The 22,684-nt window shown below is 33.5% G+C and overlaps 3 protein-coding genes across 34 annotated transcripts in view; 1 reads left to right on the top strand and 2 right to left on the bottom strand.

The window, feature by feature from the left end:
• Positions 1 to 183: 183 nt before the first annotated feature.
• Positions 184 to 2,807, bottom strand: LOC120626852 (26S proteasome non-ATPase regulatory subunit 9). Its single transcript, XM_039894631.1, has 3 exons — positions 2,399 to 2,807; positions 1,312 to 1,550; positions 184 to 637 (listed from the first exon to the last, which is right to left on the bottom strand). The coding sequence occupies exons 1-3, from the start codon at positions 2,607 to 2,609 to the stop codon at positions 422 to 424; spliced, it is 666 nt and encodes a 221-aa protein (XP_039750565.1). The 5' UTR covers positions 2,610 to 2,807; the 3' UTR covers positions 184 to 421.
• A 3,715-nt stretch (positions 2,808 to 6,522) lies between these two features.
• Positions 6,523 to 22,684, bottom strand: part of LOC120627239 (dystonin) — a 257,601-nt gene continuing 241,439 nt past the window's right edge. For 16 of the 32 annotated variants that reach the window (XM_039895292.1, XM_039895161.1, XM_039895238.1 and 13 more), the window contains 13 exons: positions 21,954 to 22,125; positions 21,138 to 21,255; positions 20,471 to 20,580; positions 19,334 to 19,456; positions 18,594 to 18,711; positions 11,674 to 11,885; positions 11,150 to 11,307; positions 10,914 to 11,020; positions 10,480 to 10,642; positions 10,034 to 10,102; positions 9,168 to 9,521; positions 8,240 to 8,323; positions 6,523 to 8,077 (listed from right to left, as the gene is read on the bottom strand). In XM_039895292.1, coding sequence (XP_039751226.1) covers positions 7,897 to 8,077; positions 8,240 to 8,323; positions 9,168 to 9,521; positions 10,034 to 10,102; positions 10,480 to 10,642; positions 10,914 to 11,020; positions 11,150 to 11,307; positions 11,674 to 11,885; positions 18,594 to 18,711; positions 19,334 to 19,456; positions 20,471 to 20,580; positions 21,138 to 21,255; positions 21,954 to 22,125 — 1,969 coding nt within the window. In that variant the 3' untranslated portion in view covers positions 6,523 to 7,896. Of the gene's footprint in view, positions 8,078 to 8,239; positions 8,324 to 9,167; positions 9,522 to 10,033; positions 10,103 to 10,479; positions 10,643 to 10,913; positions 11,021 to 11,149; positions 11,308 to 11,673; positions 11,886 to 12,480; positions 12,618 to 18,593; positions 18,712 to 19,333; positions 19,457 to 20,470; positions 20,581 to 21,137; positions 21,256 to 21,953; positions 22,126 to 22,684 lie in introns of those variants that run through there. The other 16 variants (XM_039895364.1, XM_039895361.1, XM_039895213.1 and 13 more) reach the window with 11 other exon arrangements.
• On the top strand, positions 13,973 to 15,837 carry LOC120627394 (protein wntless). The gene has a single exon (XM_039895398.1). The coding sequence runs from the start codon at positions 14,067 to 14,069 to the stop codon at positions 15,702 to 15,704; it is 1,638 nt and encodes a 545-aa protein (XP_039751332.1). The 5' UTR covers positions 13,973 to 14,066; the 3' UTR covers positions 15,705 to 15,837.

Below are 22,684 nucleotides of genomic sequence, written 5' to 3'. Positions count from 1 at the left end.
AGATAAACTTAAAAATTTAAACCATATCTAAAGGTTATTTTTTCTTACCTGTTTTATAATGTAAACAATCTTTTTATTACTTTTTAGTGTAAATTTATTAAATTTATTGAGAAAAAATAATTAAAAATAAAATTATTAATTTTATTATTATGTATTAATAAAAGCACACCTTACGAGAAGTAAATCTCCTTTAACTTGTTTTTTTTATATTCTTAATCCATACTAATCATAAAAGTGATAAAAAGTTTTTACATTATAAGACAAGTGAGAACAGTGTAAATACAAAACTTCATCCAAACTGTTGCAGCCATTTCTAGAGATGTATACTAAAATTGCTTTTTTAATCAAAAATAAAGATAATTTATATACATATTTTTTAATATACAAAAACATTTAACATTAATATGTAAAAGAATAATTATTAAGATTTCCTTTCAATACGGCAGCCCAGCAAACCAGGGTGGGTCCATATTCTAGGTACAATAGTGAGGCTCAATATATGTGTGCCTCTTCTCACTCGCACCTGTATCGGCTGACCAACAGAGTGCTGAACAAGGTAATTCACTTGGTTTAGATCTGAGAAGTTGCTGGTGTTGACTGTTCCAAATTCCAGAAGCTCATCATTTTCATGAAGACCCTAATAAAGAAAACATATATTTTAACAGTTATTGGCAAGGAGGACTATTCAAGAAACTCAGCAGTTCAATGAAAATTCAGCTTAATTTGCTTAATTTTATCCGCAAAGAATAGGTAAATCAGTGTATAATTTATGATTTTGCTAAAGTCAATATCACCTGTGGATGTTCTGGTGTTGCAGTGAAACCTGTGTAGTTTTACTACACTTTAGAGATCTGTTTGGTTTGGTTTTTAAAGATTGCAGAAATTATACTGTGCACACTTGCCTGTTTCTTTGCCACAATTATGCTTAATGCTCACTTTATAACTTTAAATTCCACAAAGTACATCTGTTATATATGACCCATAACCCTTATCGGTTTCTACAAGGCAAAATACCACTTTCAACCAATTCTCTACTGCCGGAGATTAAACCCAAGACTACCTACTTCTATGACCATAGTACACAACTGTGCCTAAGAGATTATAAAATTATAATTTGTCAATTATAGGTGTAACACATGATACCAATAAAAGCATTCATTAGCTTGATTATGTTATAGATACAGATAGAAAAGTAAGCGGGAAAAAAAAAACGAAAATGAGAAGTAAAAACTGACATGTATACCTACTTATGTCCATAGTTTGTTGAAGTCTATTCAACCAAAGAGGAGCCATAATGTTATAAGCACTCACCGCCATATCTGCAGGAGAACCCAATTGAACAAATGCAATAACTGCAAAACTCTGATCATTTGTACCGGGATGTGACTCTGCATTGCCATTGTGCGAGACTTCTGCAAAACCGTTAGTGTGCTCACTGTGAGATTCAGTATTTCTTGATGTCCCTGCACTGTTTGCATGAAATTGTGAGTGCACCTCACCCAGCCCTCTTTCTATTTGTTTCATAATATTCTTATGGTCATTTTGCAGGCCTGTAAATTTTATAAATCATAGAATGTTAATCCACCTCAAATTATAATAGTGGTTTCTTTGCTTTAGTATGGATTTCATTGCGTTTGAAATAATAAAATAAATATATTTTGGAGTTTAAATGTTGAGTCAATTTCATTCCGATGAAATACATAAAGTTCTAAAATACACATTAAATAATACATACCATCATTATCTATTCATATCATAATTCATAGGATAAATGGTCAGGCTTAAAAATTGTCTTGAATGGTACAATAGTGCTCTCAATGTTAATAAAACAGAATCAATACCATATGGTATTTGTTTCTATTTGTTCCAGAACTGCAGTGCAGTGAAAATATAAAGTTAATAGATATCACTACCATTATCAACCCAGTATGGGCTCATTACAGGACTCTGACCTCCAAATGAGAAGGGTTTAGGCTAAAGTCCAATATGCTTGCCAAGAGCAGATTAGTGGAGAACACACCATTGAGAACATTATGGCGGACTCACAGGCATACAGGTTTCCTACAGTTATATTTAATTATTTAAAAAGCATGTAACTTCAAAAAGTCACATATTGGGAATCAATTAGGGTGTTTTGGCTGACTCAAAAGTGTACTGAAAACATTTAATGTTGGTCAAGTTTAAACTTTTAGTGTAATACTCTTACACTCCAAATCCTTCAACAAGACTGCTCTACACATAGATTTAAAGCGAAGTAAAGTATTTAATTGTGCGCAGAAAGACAATTTCAGAATAAACAGAATTCAGTCAGATTCTTCAATGATAGGAAATGGCACATCGAAAAATGCTTAGTCATTTTTGTAACAAACGTTATATACTTAAAAATAAAGAAACTTACAAACAATGCGGTGCCTGGCATGTCTTACTTTATAAATATCAATATCGTTGCGAGGAAATCCGTCTCCATCAACAAGTAGATCCTGCATTCCAACATTATTTTCCTCCAGAACCAAATTTTGTTCACGTATTTCACTCTCTATTTTATCTTTTTCTTGAATCAATTTCATAACATGATCTCGAGCTGGACCGTCCATGTTGTACTTAACCATAATTTGAATCTTCTTAGTAGTTTTTAATTTATTTTTGGCCAAATAATAACGTATTTTCGTTAAGTAGGTACCTACTTTAGATTGTTGATAATTAAACTTTGTCCTTGTTTTGGTTTTTAAATGACAATTGACATTAATTCTCTATTGCGTATGGAGTGTAGAGGCATGGAGTTAGAGGTACTATTGCGATACGATTGCTTTTTTTGGATGTCATTGGCTATATCACAGATTAAAAATAGCCATTTCAATAGGGGTTTTTTTTTCTCTTTATCGTAATTGGCTTAATTGACATACGTATCTAAATTTATAATTGGATAATCGATAGTTTATTAATGTCGAGTATCGATGTTAAGGAATATTTGGAAAACAGAAACTTAACTTTTATCTTAGGTGCCAAATGATTTTAAATAGGTAGGTATTTGCTATATGGTAGTAAGAACAACGATCTCAAAAATATCGCTGATTAATAGCTTGACAGGTAAACCCAAGCGTAATATTGCAAGCACTTCGCACCGTAAGGCTTCTGTGAAAATGTGTTTTACATTAAAATATATTACTTTATTTTATGATGATGCTCTACTTACTTGTACGAGTATCCAATCTTAATACTGTATTTCTGATTTTTTATCTGAACGAAACAATCAAAGGGCTGACAGATGAATATGATCAGTCGGATATAATGAAGTTTCACCGAGTTATTTCGACTTGTGATGGTACATCGCATTATTAAAATTTAGTAATCTTTTTTAGTTAACATTTTATTAAAAATTTAAACAAATGTTCAAAATTCAAAAAAATTCAAAATTCAAAATTCATTTATTTCAAGTAGGCCCAATATAGGTACTTTTGAAACGTCAAGTCTGTCCGTTTGTAGTGACTCTACCACCGGTTCGGAAGGCAGATTCTAACGAGAAGAAGCCGGCAAGAAACTCAGCAGTTGCTCTTTTCCAACATCAACAATTTACATTTTACATTTTAACGTTCATTTTTCTATCTTGTGAGAGCTGAAAGCGGAGCCGGATGCTTGCAAGCAACCTTGTCATTAAAAAATTCATCAATTTTATAGTAACCTCGCTGTAATAAATGTGTTTTAACAGATTTCTTAAACTTATGCATTGGTAGGTCCAAAATCACCTTAGGAATCATATTCTCTCTCTCTATGGTCGTTCCTTCATCACTGAAGATCGTGGTCCTGGTGAGATGAGATGCCTATTTCTTTAAACTTCTCACGGAGGGATTCGCGTGATTTAAGTTTATATATTGACCGTACAGCTCTTTTCTGCAAAATAAATATAGTTTCGATATCAGCTGCTTTACCCCATAACAAGATTCCATAGGACATAACACTATGAAAGTACGCAAAATAAACAAGCCTAGCTATTTCAACGTCAGTAATCTGTCTATTTTTTCTGACTGCGTAGGCAGCCAAGTTTAGTTTACCCGCTAGTGAATCTATATGGGCACCCCACTGTAGCTTATTATCCAAGGTCACGCCCAGAAAAACTGTGGAAGTCTCTATTTTTAGTGATTCACCATTTATCATTGTTTTTATCAATTTTCTTTACGTTTGGTAAGATAAATTCGACACACTTTGTTTTTTTTGCATTTAAAAGTAAGTTGTTAACTGTAAACCAGTGCGACATATGCGACATAACACGGTTTACTTCGTCAGAGTTATATTTACTCCTATCAGTCTTAAAAATTAGAGATGTATCATCTGCAAACAATACAATGTCGCATGTACCGCTGTCGTGGTACGGTAGATCATTTATATATACCAAAAATAGAAAGGGACCCAAAATCGAGCCTTGTGGGACACCCATTGAGATATTTAAACCCTGAGACTTTGCATCATTTATGCAAACTCTTTGGGTTCTATTGCTGAGATAAGAGGCAACCAAATTTAGTGCAACGTTTTGATACCATAGTGGCTTAGCTTAAGAAGCAAGGTTTTATGATCAACACAATCGAAAGCTTTAGATAAATCACAAAAAACCCCCATGGCGTTCTGTGAACATTCCCAGGCATCATAAACATGTTTTATAAGTTTAGCGCCTGCGTCCGTTGTGCAGCGTCCTTTAGTAAAGCCATACAGCTCAGGGTGTAGTAGGTTTTTACATTAAAGTGATTAAAGTTGATTTAATATAATTTTTTCAAATATCTTACTAAGAGCTGGTAAGATTGAGATAGGTCTGTAATTGTTTAAATAATTTTTATTACCAGATTTAAATAGAGGAATGAGTTTACTATGTTTCATTAGGTTTGGGAAAGTACCTAAATCAACACATTCATTGAAAATTATGGCTAAAAGAGGAGCAATGACGTCAATAATATGAGATATTACCATTACCGACATTCCCCATATATCACCTGTTTTCTTTAATTTTAACAACTTGAAGTTTTTAATAATATCCGATGCATCTATATGTTCAAAATGAAATAAAACGTTGCACTCATTAATGTTGCCTCTTAATAAATCTGAGCTGCAGTAGGCGAGGAATTTAGTGAAGCTGTTAACAAAATAGGAACATTCTAATAAAAGTTTTCAAAAGTACTTGCAACTTCTGTATCAGTTAGACAGAGATTTAGTTTTCCCATATTCATTATTAACAATTTTCCAGGTTGTTTTCAGATTTTACTATCCGATCTTTAATGTATAGCGACTTAGCTAGTCTACAAACATTTTTAAATGTTTTGGAGTAACTTTTTATATATTCAAGGAAAGTTGGAGTCTGATTGTATTGTTTTTTATCATATAGCTCATACAACGTATCCCTGCTTTTGTTAATGCCTATAGTCGCCCAATCACTAAACCTCATTTTTTTTATTAAAATCTATGTATTTAATATTAAATACTTTATTAAATGCATTTTCTATTTCAATGAAGAGCGTACGATAAAGATTGTCGGGATGACAGTTTTCTAAAAAGAGAGCAGGAATTTTGGCTGATATTTCACCTTCAAATCGCGTCAGTTGAAATCTCCTGAGGGGGGATGGTACACACACACTATTATAAAACGCTCCAGCTCCACACAAGACAGTTCAACTATGACAGTTCATAAAGTTAACATATTTACTGGACATTATTCAAATTTATTATTATTAGGGGAAACATTGTAAGAAAGCAATGTGCGATGAACAAAAACCATATGATGGCAATGTTCCGCCATGTCAACAGTTTTTTTTTCTAGCTAGTGTTTAGAGGACACAAGTTTTTCCAAATACTTTCATAAATCTATATCTCTAAAGAAGGCAAATAAGTTACATCACCAATCATCAGATCTTTTCATTTTAGATAATCAATGCATAGATTACAAATCGATGAATTTCTACTCAATTTGCAAGTGTACATCTCTATTGACAAGCTCAATTGATTGTCACTGTCAGTTGCAATGTTACCATACGAAAACTAAATTAACTTTTAATTAATTCCATACGTTGAACGTTATTCAGATTGCTTACCTACCGTAGTGTAACGTTATTTTTTACACAATGACAACTGTCTTCTGCCAAGACCAATTTTTAATTTCAAATCAATAAATTTAAATTGCCAATTTACGAATATCTGGTCAGAATAATAACTATGACCGAATAGCGTGTCTTAACTTGCATAAGCTACATTCTTGACTAGTTCTTTTAGTAAATTAATTAGCAAAGCTTAGCGTGAAACAAACTCAATTAATAGAAATTTTTTCATCTACTTTCCATCTACTTTTTTTCAAGGCCAGGGAAACTTCGTATAATTTTTATCGGTAATCAAATAATTTAATTTCAGCAAATATTATAATTTCAAGGGTCTAAGAACCACGAAGTTCTTTAAGTATAAAAGGTAAATGAAAGAAATAAGATAATTAATGTTATTTTTTTATTTTGAAATCAATTATGAGATTTAAAAACTGTAGTAGTTTACAGATACATAATTTTATACAAAAAAATATTGTAAGCTTTTAGTAAATTTGCTTTGATTTTACATTCAACAAATACAACAATGATTTAAATAAAAATGACCAGATTAATAGTTTTACAATATTTCTAATAATAAAGGCCTATTCTTAGTCAGATTTATAATAAAAATAACAAGTAAATGTGAGTGTTGGTTAACTTTTTAGGGAAGATTACATATTAAAGCGCTCTTTTTATTTATAAAAAATGTTATCCATAATATAGCTTTATTAAGTAAATGTCTTTTGTGAAGACAATGTGTTCTTTAGTTATGCACTAAATAAAATAAAAAGTCCGCTATGGAATTTCTTATAGTGATAAAATTCTGGTAATCATAAACAGATCCATACGACTCTGGCGTAATTCGACAGTATCAAATTTTGGTTACCAGTTCAATGATTTTTTTTATTGCGACCACAATAAATATATTGTGCTTAAGTATATAAATAATCACATACATAAAGTAAAATCCTACGATTGTTTATAAATTATTATTCTTCTATAAAGAAAATCAAATGGACATATCAAAATAAGAGGAAATATGATTGTGCATTACAAACGAACATAATTACTCTATTATCACCTCAAATATTAACCAGTTACATCTTTAAGAAGTTTATCAAAAGCATATAGTCTGGCGTTACTATATGCAAATGCTTCTAAGTAAATGTGGTAACCGGTAATTGCCTACAAATGGATATTCCTTAAACAAAATGGTCCCTAAACGAAAAAAATACAAAAACGTTTACAAAATCACACTCTCTGTCCCTAGTAGAACTAATACGTATATAACATACACTAACAATTATGGCAACTTTGACAATAAATAAGAAAGTATTCACAATGAAACAGAAAAATTAAATCAATTTGATCAGTAAATAAATACTGAAAGCACAAAAATCCAACGTGTAAAGTGGCAGGGATCGTAGAAAATAAGTATACAAGGCAACGAGTGCAGACTTTATGTTTTACTACAATCTATAGTTGTTACTTATTAGAAGCCAACATCGCAATTTTTATACAAGCTTGGCTTAAATCGCGAATGGGTTAATTTACTGTTAGTAATATAATCGTTTCATCGACACTTAAAAGTGTAGCTAATGCTGACGCTCTGATTTATTTGAACGCATGTAACAATATTAAACATACACTAGCTTACAAATAAAAAATACAAATTTGCGAAAACAGCATTAGATTATATTTCAAGTAATAAATCAAAGCGATCAGCAGACTACACGTTATTAAAAAAAATCGAAACAAAATTTCGCCACATTGAAAATAATTACAACATTATCAATATGACGAAATTCTGACGGGAATGATATTGAATTGTAAATTGTTTTGTCTATAGTCGAAAAGGTTCTCGTTTCTCCGTGGTTTTTGTGGTTGACGCAGATGTACGTCGGGTGACAGGAGTAGACGGTGCGCCGCTGTCCGTGGCATCAGATGGCCGCCTCAACAGGCGCGACGCGGCAGTCTGCTGCCCAGGGCGCACTGGCGTAGTACTTCCAGATGGCGTCCGTTGTCTAAAACAGTCAAATTAATTACCAACTTGTCATCCAGATGCAGAAAACATGCATCAAGCTTTATCACACTAAAGTTCAAGACCCTTAAACTAACGCCAAACTGTAGAAATTAAAAAGAAAACACTAAAACTAAACTCAAAAAGCTACAAAACTAAGTTTTACCTAGTATGACTATTTGTCTCCTTAGGCACCGGTATGCGACTTCTGCCGGGAGTTTGTCCCTCGGTGAAGGCAAACGACCCACTCCTATGTCGATGTTAGCGAAGCACAAAGACGGAAGAAAGATTAGATACAGATAGATGAACAGAAGAATTATATTAGTTGTTGTTAGTGCATATCATGAAACTGTGCATTACATTATAGTCAGAATACCTTAATGTTAAAAAAAGTCTTGTTAATCTTTAAATAATTATAATAGCCATATGGGCTATTATTTTTAATATTATTTCTTAAAATAACGTTACAGTGCACATGCAACAACAAAAAAGGACAAATATAAATTGTTAGTAACAAAGCAAAAAATATACATAAGTAAATAAATAGAGGCTAACACTGTTGGTATTGGAATAGAAGTGTTTATCTTAATGAGACTGTTTTTAAAAGCGTCGTATATAGTAAATTGTTTTATATTTACAACGTAAAACTTCTAACTTTCAATATTTTTGATTCGTTGTATCTATTGTAAACAAACAAGTACAGAAATACTTCTTTAGGATCCTCAGTCAACTAGCCACCAATATATTTTCGCATCTATTTAGTTTTATTTGTATATATTATTATGTGTAAGCTACGTGAAAAATGTTATACGAGTACTTGTATCTTTTATGTTTACGGTAGTAAACTTAATACTAAGTTTTATAACCGCTACTGTACTAAAACATTAATATATTTAACAAAAAAGTTTTAAATGACGTAAGCAAATTAAAATATAAGATGTTTATGGAATGACGTGATTTATGAAACTATACGCTATATAAAAGACTAGACAAGCAAATGACTAAATGCAGCTCTAATGTAAAGATGGATTTAAAAATGTAAATCGATGAGATTAAAAAAGGGCAAAACAAAGATACAATTAAGAAGCTTGTACCCTCTGATATCTCGTTGGGTTGGCTTTGATGCTTCTCCGCTCGACTCGCTTATATTACTTTCATATTCATTGTCACTGGTCATTCCTGATATGCTGAACAGTGAGGAATCATCTTCTGGACTTCTTTGGTCAGATTTAGGATCATGGGAAATAGGACTAGGATCTTGAGAAGCATCTCTAGACTGAGATTTACGGGTAGTTTTAAACTTTCGTTCCACAGATGGTGTTCGTTGCGATCTGGTTCCGACGTACACAGGAATTTTGGTAGGTCCCTGGATTTGGAATGCAGGATGAGTATGAGTAAGGGATTTGGGTGGTTCAGATGCCATTGAAGATGGCTGGGAATGTGTTGAACTATATTTTGTTTATCCAGTTTCGTAATTGATGCATGTGAAAAGGAAAAATATAAATTAATTATAATTCTGTATTACATAATATAAGTTTGTTAAAATATATTTTGTTAGAAGTACCACTCTTTAAAATGTGTTGGCTATGTTAGTTCACCACTGAAGCATGCAAGGAATAACCTTTTTATATTTACTAGACCCTTAATGCACCACCACCACATGACCAAGACATAAAATCTTTTTTTTTCAAATATTTGTAAAGAGAACCAGAACCTATGCAGTAGCCAGTACTACGCAGTAATTCACCTCTAAAAGCCAAGTGGCGTATTCTCAATGAAGAATGATTTTATATAATCCGATCGCAATTTGTTTATAATCAATCAGTTTAAAATAAAGTCTAAATTTCAAGCCCGAGTTTTAATATATTATTATTTAAAGTTAATTAAAAAAACAGATTGCGATCGTAATGCCACGCTGTTGCAATCAAGACACGGACAAACCCTCAAACATTTTAAGTACCTTACTAACGCCGGCACCGGTGAGAGTGTCGGAATACTGGATGTGCGGTACATCGTCCCGCTAGGTAACCTGCCCATACCCATCAATATTATTAAAATAACAAATTGACTACGCGTTGTTGCATTGTCCAAAGTGATCGCAGCTGCGACACACATCCTGAATGCCACAATGCTATAGTCACTATTAATCGCAGTGACAATGCAAAGTTCTGTATGTAGTGGTACCATTAATGTTAATTTAAGACATGAAGAGTTAAAACGTTTCAAGCATCAATTAATTCAGACAGCGCATTATTTTAACTTTTTTTATATAATATTAATTAATAATTTTAGAATATCTTATATCTTTTTTTATAAAGGCTAATATGAGCAAAATTACGTTTCACTTGGTTTCTTCTTCATGGAGGTATATCTATATAAATCTCGATATTACTAATACAAACGTACCTTCCGCTTGCTGGCGTCAGGAATCCGGTAGGAGTTCTTGGGCGGGATCCACCATTGGGTGTTGTAACTCCCAACTTACTGGCATTTGCGGCCGCTCGGGCTGTAGATGTACGCGTACTTGTCACTTTCCGCATAGGTATGCGAGATGGAGTTAAAACTTCGTCTGAAAAGATGACCAGATATTATGACATTTGCTCGCTTAACTGATTTTGTTATGTGACGTTTTTCTCAGACTGGAGTGCATTTGGAACCTTAAACTTCGTAGCTCAATCTATAAATATAAATATCATAGCTACAAACATTAGATAATTTACATTAAAAAACGTATAATAAGTGTCTGTAAGAAGACTAAAAAATATAGGATAAAAAAACATATTTTATCTCGATTTTAAAGACATGTAATTAGAATAAATACTACTTAAATAAGTCCAAACCTGTGCTGTCTAGAGATAAATTTGATCCATGTCTAGATGGTGGCTTCGATCCAGTCCTTGAACCTGGTCTGGATCCTGGCCGTGAACCACTTGGCGTCAATGTTGATCTAAAATTATTTGTAATTCTGAGTCAGGCCTTCATTCAATAGTGAATAGATAAAGCTTTTTCAGCTTCAACGGATACGAAGACAATAATGTTACAAAATATTGAATAAATTCAGTCATATGTTAATTACCTTGGCACACTAGGTTTTCTATATCTTTGACCGAGACCACTAGCAGCTTCGTTATCACTAAGCGAGTCAGGTGTTCCCGCGCTTAGAGAAGACCTCGAGGCACGACCAGCAGCTGCACCCGTTGACATTGGCACTGAACGAACTGTGCGCTCTCGTACCTATATTGCAAAAATAGGTTAACATCTTACTAAACAAGTCTACCACTAAACCAACCCAACACATTTAATTATATTAGAATCAATCAAGAACACTTAGCATTAAAATAGCTTATTTAAGTTGGACGAAAAAAAATCATATGAAAATAGAGAATTTAAAGACAAATGTATTTTCTATAATTTCTTTAGCAATTACATTAAATCTGCATGCTAGCTACAATTGACTCGACGGTTTAGTCTTAAGTAAGTACATAATATCTAAAACACAGAATTACACAAAACAACACAAAAAACCAAACTCAATGCCAGCTGTCAACTTTTTATAAATGTGCAATCAACTGCCAAACTTTCACATAGCCTATGCATTACCCAGTGGTATCCCGGAGAAGGCTGGTATCCATGGTGGTGTGTATAGTGATGAGCGCCAGGCGTCGTTGATCCTTGCGATCTTGAATGGCCGTAAATGAAAGCTTGCTTAGTGCCATGTGTTGAACCCACGTGGAGCGGGTACGAACACGGAAGCTCCTCCCGTTGCCTGAGAGCCTCAAATATAGGCCTTAGCTGCTCCATAAACTCCTCCGCTAAACGCATTAATACAAAACCGGAAGCCGTTCATTAAGGATGGAAGGGACATACGAACGATATGTCTGTTTTTCATAGTGCCAATCTATTAGCCGAAACGCGTTATTACGAGACCAGATTAAGAATTGTCCACACGCTTAGCCGACGGACTCGCGAATAGGTTTGATATGGGTAAGAAGGGATTTAGCAGGAGTGGGAGTAACAAAATATGTTACCTACCATAAAATCCATACTCGCTGACGTGCCACCTCGCCAATGCAGTGGATCCAATGAAAGGTACAACTAGCAAACAACACCGAACACTACACGAGCTGTGCTGCGATGCGTAGCTATGAGCACACTAATGCAATGCGACAACGCTACGGGCTCATTGCATGCTGCAACCACGACGATGCCTCTTGCAAATGGATGACAGTAATCCATGTACAAGATGCAACAGAAAAGCGAGAAAAAAATCCCAAACCGAATTGCTCCCTTCTACACTACTGTGCGCTTTATGTAGTATATGTGCGTAATAATTATAGCTCAATATGTTCTATCCTGTAGGAAAGGTTTTCCATAAAAATAACAAAATAGCAATTTGTAGCTACTTACCTTGGTTATAGGTCCAGTGGATGGAGGTGTATTTGTGTTAGAACGAGGCGTACGCGGTCTGAACGCCGCCATGCTCTGCGACACTCCATCGGCCAGAATGAATTGTTCTCGCAGTTCGATGTTGGTGCGACCCTTGGCTGCATGCGGGCGGCGTCCGATGTGCAGGATCACAATAAGGGAGGGATTGGGAAGGTTGAAATTAACCGTTTGGTAAAAGGATAGGTGAAAAAAATAAACACAAAAAGTGTAAAAAAATAAGGAGCGTGCATTGGTAGTAAGGAAAAGGAAAAAACAACAAACAAAATCAGAACATGTCATACAAAAACAAACGAACATAACGCAATTAACAAAATAAAATCAAACAATGTAAAATGTAAGTGTGCATTTAGGATAGGAATTATAAAATACAATTAGTTTTTTCACTTCCACCAAAATATATGCATACAAATCAAGTGCAATTCAGTACTTTTATGTTTCAATATGATATTGACACAACTTTTAATAAATTGCAGTTCTCAATAAAATTAAAGAAACGTGAACTACTTAATAAGAAAGTTGATGATATGATCTTGCACTTGACTTGTAAATAAAACTATATACAATTAAATATAATTAAAAAATACCGTATGCAAATAAATTCTAAAACATGCTTAGTTACGGAAACATGTACAAGCAAAATAACTTTAAACTTCTTAAGAGTTCACCATAATACAACCAACGTAGGCGTCAATATTATTAACAGCTTTATTTAATGATTCCATATATTTTGCTTACATATTACAAATATCGTAAGAAGCGTAATATAAAATATAGCAAAATATATTACTTCTGGCAACATTAACTAAATTTGTTAAGCCACACCAAAGAATCTGAATCTGCAATGGAGTTATCTTAAATTATTAAAAATATTATTTAGTATTAGGTGGGGTCTTAAAAACAATAAGGAAGTTTTTCATAATAGAATGATTCCATTGCAAATCATATTTAATTACCGAGCGGACAACAAGCCTCATGCTGTTCCGGTTTACTCGGATCAGGCAGCGGTAGCACTAATGAAACTACATAAAATAAGGTTTAAAAGGGATCAAACGCAATAAAAATAATATATAAAAAAATAAGGATAAAGGAGGTGGATTGGGCAAAGCGAATACGAATTAGTAAATTAGTAGCAACATCAATAATTGTGGACATAAACGGTATTTACTTTTAGCCCTACGATATTGCTGATAGCTGTTAAGTTTTAAAAAAACGCCAAGAGCCTATAATACCAACGGAATTTTAAGTTGTACATAATCGTTTGCTAACAAAATATTTTATCTCTTAAGATTTAATTTAATGAATTATAAAACTATTTTAATTAAACAACTACATCAAGTTTAATAAAAATAACTCTTTATCACTACATAACGTTATAACGTTATTCGCAAAGGACCGCGTGCTGGCAACATCACTAACAGACCGATACTGCGCATGTCAATGTCATCCAGTCAATTTCATTTAGCGTCGGTTTCAACAACAATGGAAAATGGAGTTCGGTCGATTCACGTGAGAGAATACTAAATTAATACACTCTGTCAAAACGCAAAATGGCGGGGACGATAATCGAAAACCTGAGCGGGCGGAAGCTCACAATATTAGTGACTTTTCTTTTGCTGTGTCAAATTGTATGTTTCTTAATCGGTGGATTAGTCGCGCCCGTACCAGCGAACGCGCAAATCATCCTCGGGACTGTATGCAAAGATACGTCTATAATGAAAAATGATACCACAAAGTGGTTCTACAATCGCGGTGCAGGTATTTGCGAGAAGGTCGACCTTCACCGGATTCACCACGACGTGTCCGAACGGGATATAGTTTTTGCATTTCAAATGCCGGTGCCCCGAGAGTCCGAGACTTACGACTACTCGAGATGGCAACAGAATTTAATAGGCGTTTTACAAGTGGACATTCGATACCACTCTCAGATGGAAGTGGCGCCGCGTAGTGCTTTATCAATAGATGCGCGGCTAGCTTATCGAAACAAAGGCGATCCGGATAATGCATGGAAATTATACACACAATCGGTAGAGAAGAGAGTTCTAGACTGTGATATTGATATTAAATCAGAGAATTACTTATACAACTGCTCGGCTGTGCCCCTGTTTGAACTTGGCTCACTATACCATGACTATTATTTGTTAAATTTACGGCTACCCGTTGACACACCAGATATGAATGCTCACATTGGCCACATACAAGACATGTGGGTGACAGTTATCAACCAAAATGGGGGCTTTACTAAAGTGTGGCTTTCATTAAAAACAGTATTCTTTCCATGTATCATTGCAATACTAGTTTGGTTCTGGCGGCGGATTCATATTTTGGAAAGAAAACCTGTTTTATTGGAGAAGATGCTGCTAAGCTTAGGAATAGCTTTGTGCTTTCTAAATGCACCTATAGAATATTTGACATTGCATTTTGACTTACCATTTATGCTACTTTTGGGAGATATTAGACAAGGAGTTTTTTATGCAATGCTATTTTCTTTCTGGCTGGTATTCGCGGGGGAACACATGTTGATACAAGACACATCTGCTCAAAGCTCTCTCAAACAATACTGGCGTCATTTGAGTGCTGTTGCTATGGGTTGCATTTCACTTTTTATATTTGATATGTGTGAGAGAGGTGTTCAGTTGCGGAACCCATTCTACTCAATCTGGGTTACAGATTTGGGCACAAACTTAGCCTTGACTTTCATAATATTGGCTGGTATATCAACTGGGGTATACTTTTTGTTCCTTTGTTATATGATCTGGAAAGTTTTTTTGAATATATCTCAAAAGCGTCAGAGTTTACCAACTATGAGTTCAGTGCGACGCTTGCGTTATGAAGGAATCATTTACCGGTTCATGTTCATGATGTTGGCCACATTGCTTTGTGCTGCTCTTACTGTGATTGGCTTTATTTTGGGCCAAGTGGCTGAAGGCCAGTGGAAATGGGATGACAATATTGAACTTGAGTACACTTCAGCATTCTTCACTGGTGTATATGGAATGTGGAATATATACATATTTTCTTTGCTGGTACTATATGCACCCAGTCACAAGCGCTGGCCAGCTAATGAAAACACTTCTGATACTCAGAATTTGAATTTGAGTGAGGAACATGAATTTAGCCCATTGCCAACCGAAAGAAGTGAGATTTCATCACTAACTTCTTTTATTAGGAAGGCTACTGTTGACTAGTTACAGATTTTGGGCTTTATTATATTTAATTAGAATCTCACCATATTTATTGTTTCTCTTTTCTAGGATTTAGAGCAGAAACAATGTAGTCGACACCATATTTAGTGTTAATATTAAAAAACAGTATTATTCACATAGTATTTGTACTCAAATATTTGCCATTTGAATTCCAAGTTAAGAAATCTTATCTTATGCTTGTAGTACTGTAACCTTAGTCTAACGTTAGTTGTAATGTTCTAGTAATCATTAATATGAAATAATATGGTATTAGTAATATTTGATATTATTGCAAAAGCTTTGTCAATTTCTGATATTCTTGTAAAATTAATTCAAACTTAATATGAGTCATAGAACAAGTTTATCTAAGCATACTTTTGAGTCATTAAGCATCTAAGTTTGAGACTACTAAACCTTGATATGCTTTTAAGGAAACTAACTGATGTTTTTTTTTTAATTGATGTTACATATAAATCTTGCCATTTAAAAATTACTTAAATTTTTCTGTGATAATTATTATTCTACTTTTGAATTGTATTTTTTGATTTTTCTACTTTTGAATTGTATTTTTTATGATGTTGCCAGCTTTTTCTATTGTAATTTTTGTATTTAAGAAATTGTAGTTTGTGAGATACATTTGTACTGGATTTAGAATTAAAAAAATTATAAATATTTGTTATTTGGTTATTTAACACCTGTCTATCTTACAAACACTCAAAACAATATATGTTGGGGCCCGTCAACACCTGTTATTGGACAATAATAAAATTCCCATGTTATGGGGGTTAACACATTGAACTGAAGTTACAGATTGACACTTTGAATATTATGAGGACAAAATAATTAAATAGCTTATTTAAATAATACTCACCAATTGACTTTCTGTTTTGCAAATGTTATTCATCCAAACAGAATGTCAATAAAACACAGTATACTTAAATTGTCATAATATAAAAACATCAGTAATATTAAAACTCAGTTAAATATTTTACTTTTCGGTAAACAATTTATAATAATAATAATACTCAAATATTATCCATGGTTATGGTTTTAAAACTTGAAAACTGACAATTAAATGAGCAGTTATTTAAAAAAAAATATGTATGTATTCATGCAATATATGCGTTTTTTCATAAATAAGAAATGACTTCAATTCTTAGTTAAGAAGTACCAATATTAATTTCTGCTCATTAAGTTATATCACTGAAATTCAATCTGGATCTGTTGTCCATTTTCGCTTTTGTTTAAAATTTTATAACATAACAAAGTTACCAATTTATTAATTTTTCAAAATATTGTATAGTGACCAAGTGACAGAGATTTGTTAACAACTTCACTAAGTAAATATTGGACAACAGATACTATCGTATTTCTAGTAATTTATGTGATTAAGTTTTAATTAATCAATTGATTAAATTAGCTATCATTCAATGTTATATTATTTTACCAATATGTTATTGACAAGTTAAATTTGAAATATGAAATTTTTTGCCTAATTTGGAGTATTTAGACAGATAGAACAGTTAAAATGAGAAAACGAAAAAATAAGTACACCTTACAAAGATGTCTAGAACTATATCTTAGTCATTAAAACTGTCTGTCCAGTCTAAAACCAGATAAAGTTTATAATATGATTAATTTATTAAATTCTGATGAGGCAAAATATAAATGTAATGTGGTAAACCATGTGACGGTGATGAAATGGACATGGGATAGGTGTGTGTTGTTTCTTAAGTAACAGATTTGTGTATAATATATAGATAAACATAGGCATAACAACGATAATTTGTGATTCATACAATACATTTTCTAACTTGTTAAATAATTAATTACACCAATCTAAAATGAAATCAATATAACTATTTTGATGAAAAACATTCATTCTTTTTCACTAGTTTCATTATTCCACCATACTTGAAAATGCCTGAACAGATTTTCAAGTGTACTAATTAGTCTTTTGCAGAAATGTTTTACATACTAGAATCATGTATATTTTATTTTAGCTACGCCTATGCTTATATAGTGACAATGTGGTTTTATTTATCTATATGAGTGTTGTGTGGATGTCTATTTACTTGTGTCAACATGAATATTATGAGACAGACATATACTTTTGCTGTGTTACCAAAATCAATATTTTAGAAGGTTATTTCCAAAAAAGAAAATACACTTTATTATTAAAACTTTAAGCTAGTTTATATATTTTAAGATTATGAGAACTTTCAAATTGATGACAGTTAAAAAAAAAGTACACAGGATCTTTTTAAACCATTTACATAATAAGGTCTGATAATTGTCAATTAATTAATTTAAAGTAGACCTTCTTTATAATCGATTTTGAAAATAAGTCTGTCTGTTTGTACCTAGTGACCCTTACATCGATCCGGAATGCAGAGCTTTATTAAATAGATATTTATTGTCATTTTAATCATGATGAATAGTGTTGCCAAGAACTTAAACTAAGCTTAATAGACGTGAAAATAAAAAAAACCTTTCAAACCATCATTTTAATCCCGAAGCATTGTAAAATAAATGAACTATTTTACTTGCACTCAACTCACAATAATTAAGTTCAGTTAAAGTTATGTGTATATGAGTAAGTTGATATGAAAAACCCAAAAAACCGAGATTATAGTAAGTAAAATAGTAGTAATCTGCTTATGTCCAAAGATGAAGCAATTGGACATAGCAGATTGCTGCTATCCTACGCTCTAGTTAATTGTTTTGGATAATCTGGTTCATGTTTAACAAGCGACCATCTTGGTTTTCCATGTCAACGGCAATGAATAACAATGAAAGTGACGGAAATGTGCATGTACGTGTGTTTGTGTGGCGCATGTTTGAGCACGCGTGTGTTTGCGTGTGTGTTGATGATACGCTGTTGGTACGTACCTCTGCAAGGATCGTTCTTGACTAGGAACTCGTCGAGCGCCACCCAGCCGCCGCCTACGCGCACCATGACGGTGGAACGTAGGATGCGAACGAGGCGTAGTTTCTGCGAGTCTCCAAACTGGCGACAACACCCTTGTCTTAGCCTAAAGTGCCGCACGAGCTGGCTATACCAAATAAAGTATAGCCCGCGAACTACCATTGGAGGTAGCGTGTGTATTTTTCTTTTAATCCTTCTCCTATGAGGAGGCCATTGCCCAGGCGTGGGACATTAATTGGTTAAGAATAATAAGAATAAAACAAACACATTATGGTTTGTACTAGAACTACATTTCATTTAGATTTTAGGGAATTCCTAAAATCTAAATGAAATGTAGTTCTTCGTCCTTTTTTTCATCTCTAAAGTCTTCCGATAATTTATGTATTTTCTAAATAGACTGTTAACCTTTCAAATGGCGAATTAATTAATTATAGATATCGGTGGAGATTTCACGAAGATATGGAGTAAAATCACTATAAAGGACTCTTTAATTTTTTGAACTCTTAACTTTGGTTTTTATTATATACCTACTGTTGCTTTTATGAGGCAACGACCTTGAAAGCCACTACTTTCAAAATAGATTTTTAAACGTGTTTCGATCCCGGGACTTATATGGAGATACCTAGTTCTATTCAACATCAGACAGATGAATGAAAAATTTCGTTTTAAGGCAATTATTTATAAAATCAATAAAACCACTCACCCTGTATTTTCCTTCTCCAACTTGGAATACCCTAAACTTCTGCCGGCATGTGCACAGCATTACAAGGCGTTTAACTTCGTCGTGAATTTTATCCGCGTCCGATGGCGGACCTCTCCTTTCCACCTGTAGGACGAGATTGTATTTTCAATGTGTCAAACAATTCCGCCATTCTATATCATAAAAGCGAAAGTCTAGTGATTTATTTATTTGTTACCTTTATTCGACTCGAACACTGCATCAAAATTGATGAAGTTTTATATAGCATTTATATTTTTTGAGGGCGATTGGCGCAGTGGGCAGGGTCTGCGCCAATTGGCCAAGCTGTGGGTTCGATTCCCACAACTGGAAAATGTTTGCGTGATGAGAATGTTTTCAGTCTTTGGGTTTTGCTTGCATTAACATTCGGAAGACGCGCAAAGGACGCTTTATGGTACAGGAACAATTTAATCATTGTTATATTATGTTTAATAATAGGATAGAGTCGCTTGGAACATAATGGCCCGCCCAAACCCTTGCTGTTTGTCACAAACACCAAACACGAGCCAAACAGAACCACAACAAACACAAATAGGGCAGCTACATGCTTGGCGAATACGTTAGTATATTCTAGATGAGCCAGCGAGTTTGTGGCAATTACTTGCGGGTTGGCCGACGAGAATTTTAATTTAAAAAAAAAAAATTGACTTTGTTTAACAGCTAAAAGCAAGAAGTAAGCTTTTTAAGTCTGTGCCAAGTAAAGCCTAAAAGTTACTGAATATAGATACCTATACTTTGTATACCGTTCCCATTTATACTGTTACGAGGAAAGTTCTTAGTAATTATAATATTTGACTTGGCACCGACATAAAAATGATGTTAAAAATATGTATTTCTTGCGTTGTGTAAAAACGGTTTTTTTAAACCACTAAAGTTTATGAAATCGTTTTTTTTTGACAAAAATTATAGATCTATTAACGGTTAGGAGTTCTTCCGGCACTTCGCCATCAGCTCCTATATTATGACGAGAGTGAACTGCTTACCAAACCTATACCAATATCGAATCGCAACTCATGTTTTTTATTGTGTAGGTAGTTCGGATGGCCATCCGTCTTCGTCATGCCACCCTTTGAATGAACAAAGCGAACAGATGATACTTACCCAGTCTGGCCTGAGCGCAGCGATGAACTCTTCCCAGTCTATGAGGCCAATACCGTTTCTGTCGAACAAATCTGCCACTGCGCCCATTTCCAATCGCGATGTGTCGAATTCTGCATTAGAGGTACTTATTTAGTTAAATGGAAAATTTGAAAACCCGGTTTTTATAAAGATCTGCTTATTATTTGCCAGATTAAAATTAAATATTCGTTCCTGTTCTCTATAATTCACATTTAATAAAGGTTGACCTAGTAACGGTAATTTTTAAGAACACCCCAATGACGTCTTAATAATGTTATTCAGGAAACTGGTTTCTAGGAATTTTATTTCTAATCAGTTAAGAACGATGTAGATATAACTACCTACATCATACATACCTAACTACTAACAGTGCTTGTAGGTGCTTATCTACCTACCAAATGAAAATATTGTATCTACTTACTCAAATAAAAAAATTACTGGAGAAAAGGCCTAAAGAAACAGAGACTAATTGCCGTTTAATAGTATATTCACCTAAGAAATATCACGCAGGACTAAAAGAAATCAAATTCCTTAAGAACCGGCGGTGGCTCGTATCACGTATGGCCATACTTAATCTGCTGTCATCTAAGTAAGTATTTATATATCTACAGTATATCCAAATTCCAAAATACGTAAGAAAATCTCTCACTGGTGTTGATGATTCCGTCGATGAATTCGTTACGCGATATGAGCCCGTTGTTATCTTTGTCCATCTTCCGGAATAGGTCGGTAAGGCGAGACTTCTTGTGGTTCATGAACTTCAGGAACTGAGAACAAAGTTTTAATTATTATGTTTCGATTTATTTAAAAGGCAACTATACTAGATATGGAAAAAAAAATAGGTGAGTCCAACTGCAACGCAAGCCAGTTGGGGGCAATGCCAACTTGGGGATTTTCCCCTAAATTTAGAGGGAAGTATTTGAAAAAGGGGATTTTAAATATTAATAATAAATTTTTTATCAATCTTTAAAAAAATGCCTAAAGAAAATAAGAATTTGAAAAGCAATACACAAAATTATTCAAAAAAATGGGAGACAGAAAAAGAGCTAAAAGGTTTGTATTCTGTTCATTAGATTTTTTATCGAATTTAGGGGATTTTAAAATAGGCTTAGGGGAAAACAATTTGAGCAGTTGGCATCACTGACGCAAGCTATTATCTGAGCGCCTTCGCTCTTTCAACTTTTATTACTTTTACGGACATAAAGTACCAAACTAAACTATTATACCTAGGTTAGCAATTTGTGAGCGACTTAATATTGCAGACACTTTTAGACTGCTATATATATATAATTTTATTATGGTCAAGGTTATAATCAAGGTAATATATCTTTGCGTCGACAGATGCGCAAAACTAGGCTGGAATTTATGTGAAGCGAGTGATTGGATTGAATATATATTTACATTCCAATGCATGATATATTAAGTAACGGTTATAGGGTAAGAAATAAAGTTCAATTTTACATACCCGCTTTCTCCAATCATCCCAGCTGAAGTTTGAGACTCGTTGCAACTCCTTCAAATGAGCCAGACGCTCATGTAGGCGTCTCTGCCTCTCCCACGCAAGCAGCCATACTGTGCGCCATTTGTCCCAAAGTTGCTTAACACGTGGTGACCTGAACTCCGGTTCTGCCCCTTTGCTGTATAAAAATAATGTTATGTAGCGTGTTATAAAATTATATTGGTGCCAACTCTGTTGTACCCATTTCATTAAATTAAACTAAATTGCAAAGTGTAAAAGTATTGCCATCCTTTTCACTATGCTTTGTGTGCAAAAGGATAACACCATTTTAAAAGCTTGACAATTTAATTAATTTAATAGATATTTTGTTTTGAACAGAATTGGATTTTTTTTATTATTTTATATTGATTTATTATTCAATATTTAATCGCTAAATAATCGAAGACACTATGATGCAAACTATTTTTTTTTTTGTAATATATCGTGGACCATAATATAGCTACGCCATGCTGCTTCCAGTCATCTTAGTACAGCTTAAATAAAACCAAGCAAAAACATTAAAGGTATGTACAAAATCCCATATTAATATACCAAAAATATAATGAAAATACTTATATAAGCATTCACTGAAATTGGATAAAATACATTATATAACTCCAAAGATTTGTTTTTAAACTATTCATCATATGCCTTAATCTATCGTCTAAAGTACTTTGAATACAGTTAAAGCTATAGAA

This window comes from Pararge aegeria, chromosome 1, assembly GCF_905163445.1.
Source record: "Pararge aegeria chromosome 1, ilParAegt1.1, whole genome shotgun sequence".
Classification (NCBI taxonomy): Eukaryota; Metazoa; Arthropoda; class Insecta; order Lepidoptera; family Nymphalidae; genus Pararge; species Pararge aegeria.
The sequence above is the reverse complement of the archived record's forward strand: the minus strand, read 5'-3'. Positions and strand labels throughout refer to the sequence as shown.

Excerpts from the sequence above, each read along its gene's own strand:
- LOC120626852 (XM_039894631.1), bottom strand. The coding sequence starts at position 2,609 with ATGGTTAAGTACAACATGGACGGTCCAGCTCGAGATCATGTTATGAAA. Across the intron at positions 1,551-2,398 it reads TGCCAGGCACCGCATTGTTT|GCCTGCAAAATGACCATAAG; the intron begins GTAAGTTTCTTT and ends TAAAATTTACAG. Across the intron at positions 638-1,311 it reads GTTCTCCTGCAGATATGGCG|GGTCTTCATGAAAATGATGA; the intron begins GTGAGTGCTTAT and ends TTTCTTTATTAG.
- LOC120627394 (XM_039895398.1), top strand. The coding sequence starts at position 14,067 with ATGGCGGGGACGATAATCGAAAACCTGAGCGGGCGGAAGCTCACAATA.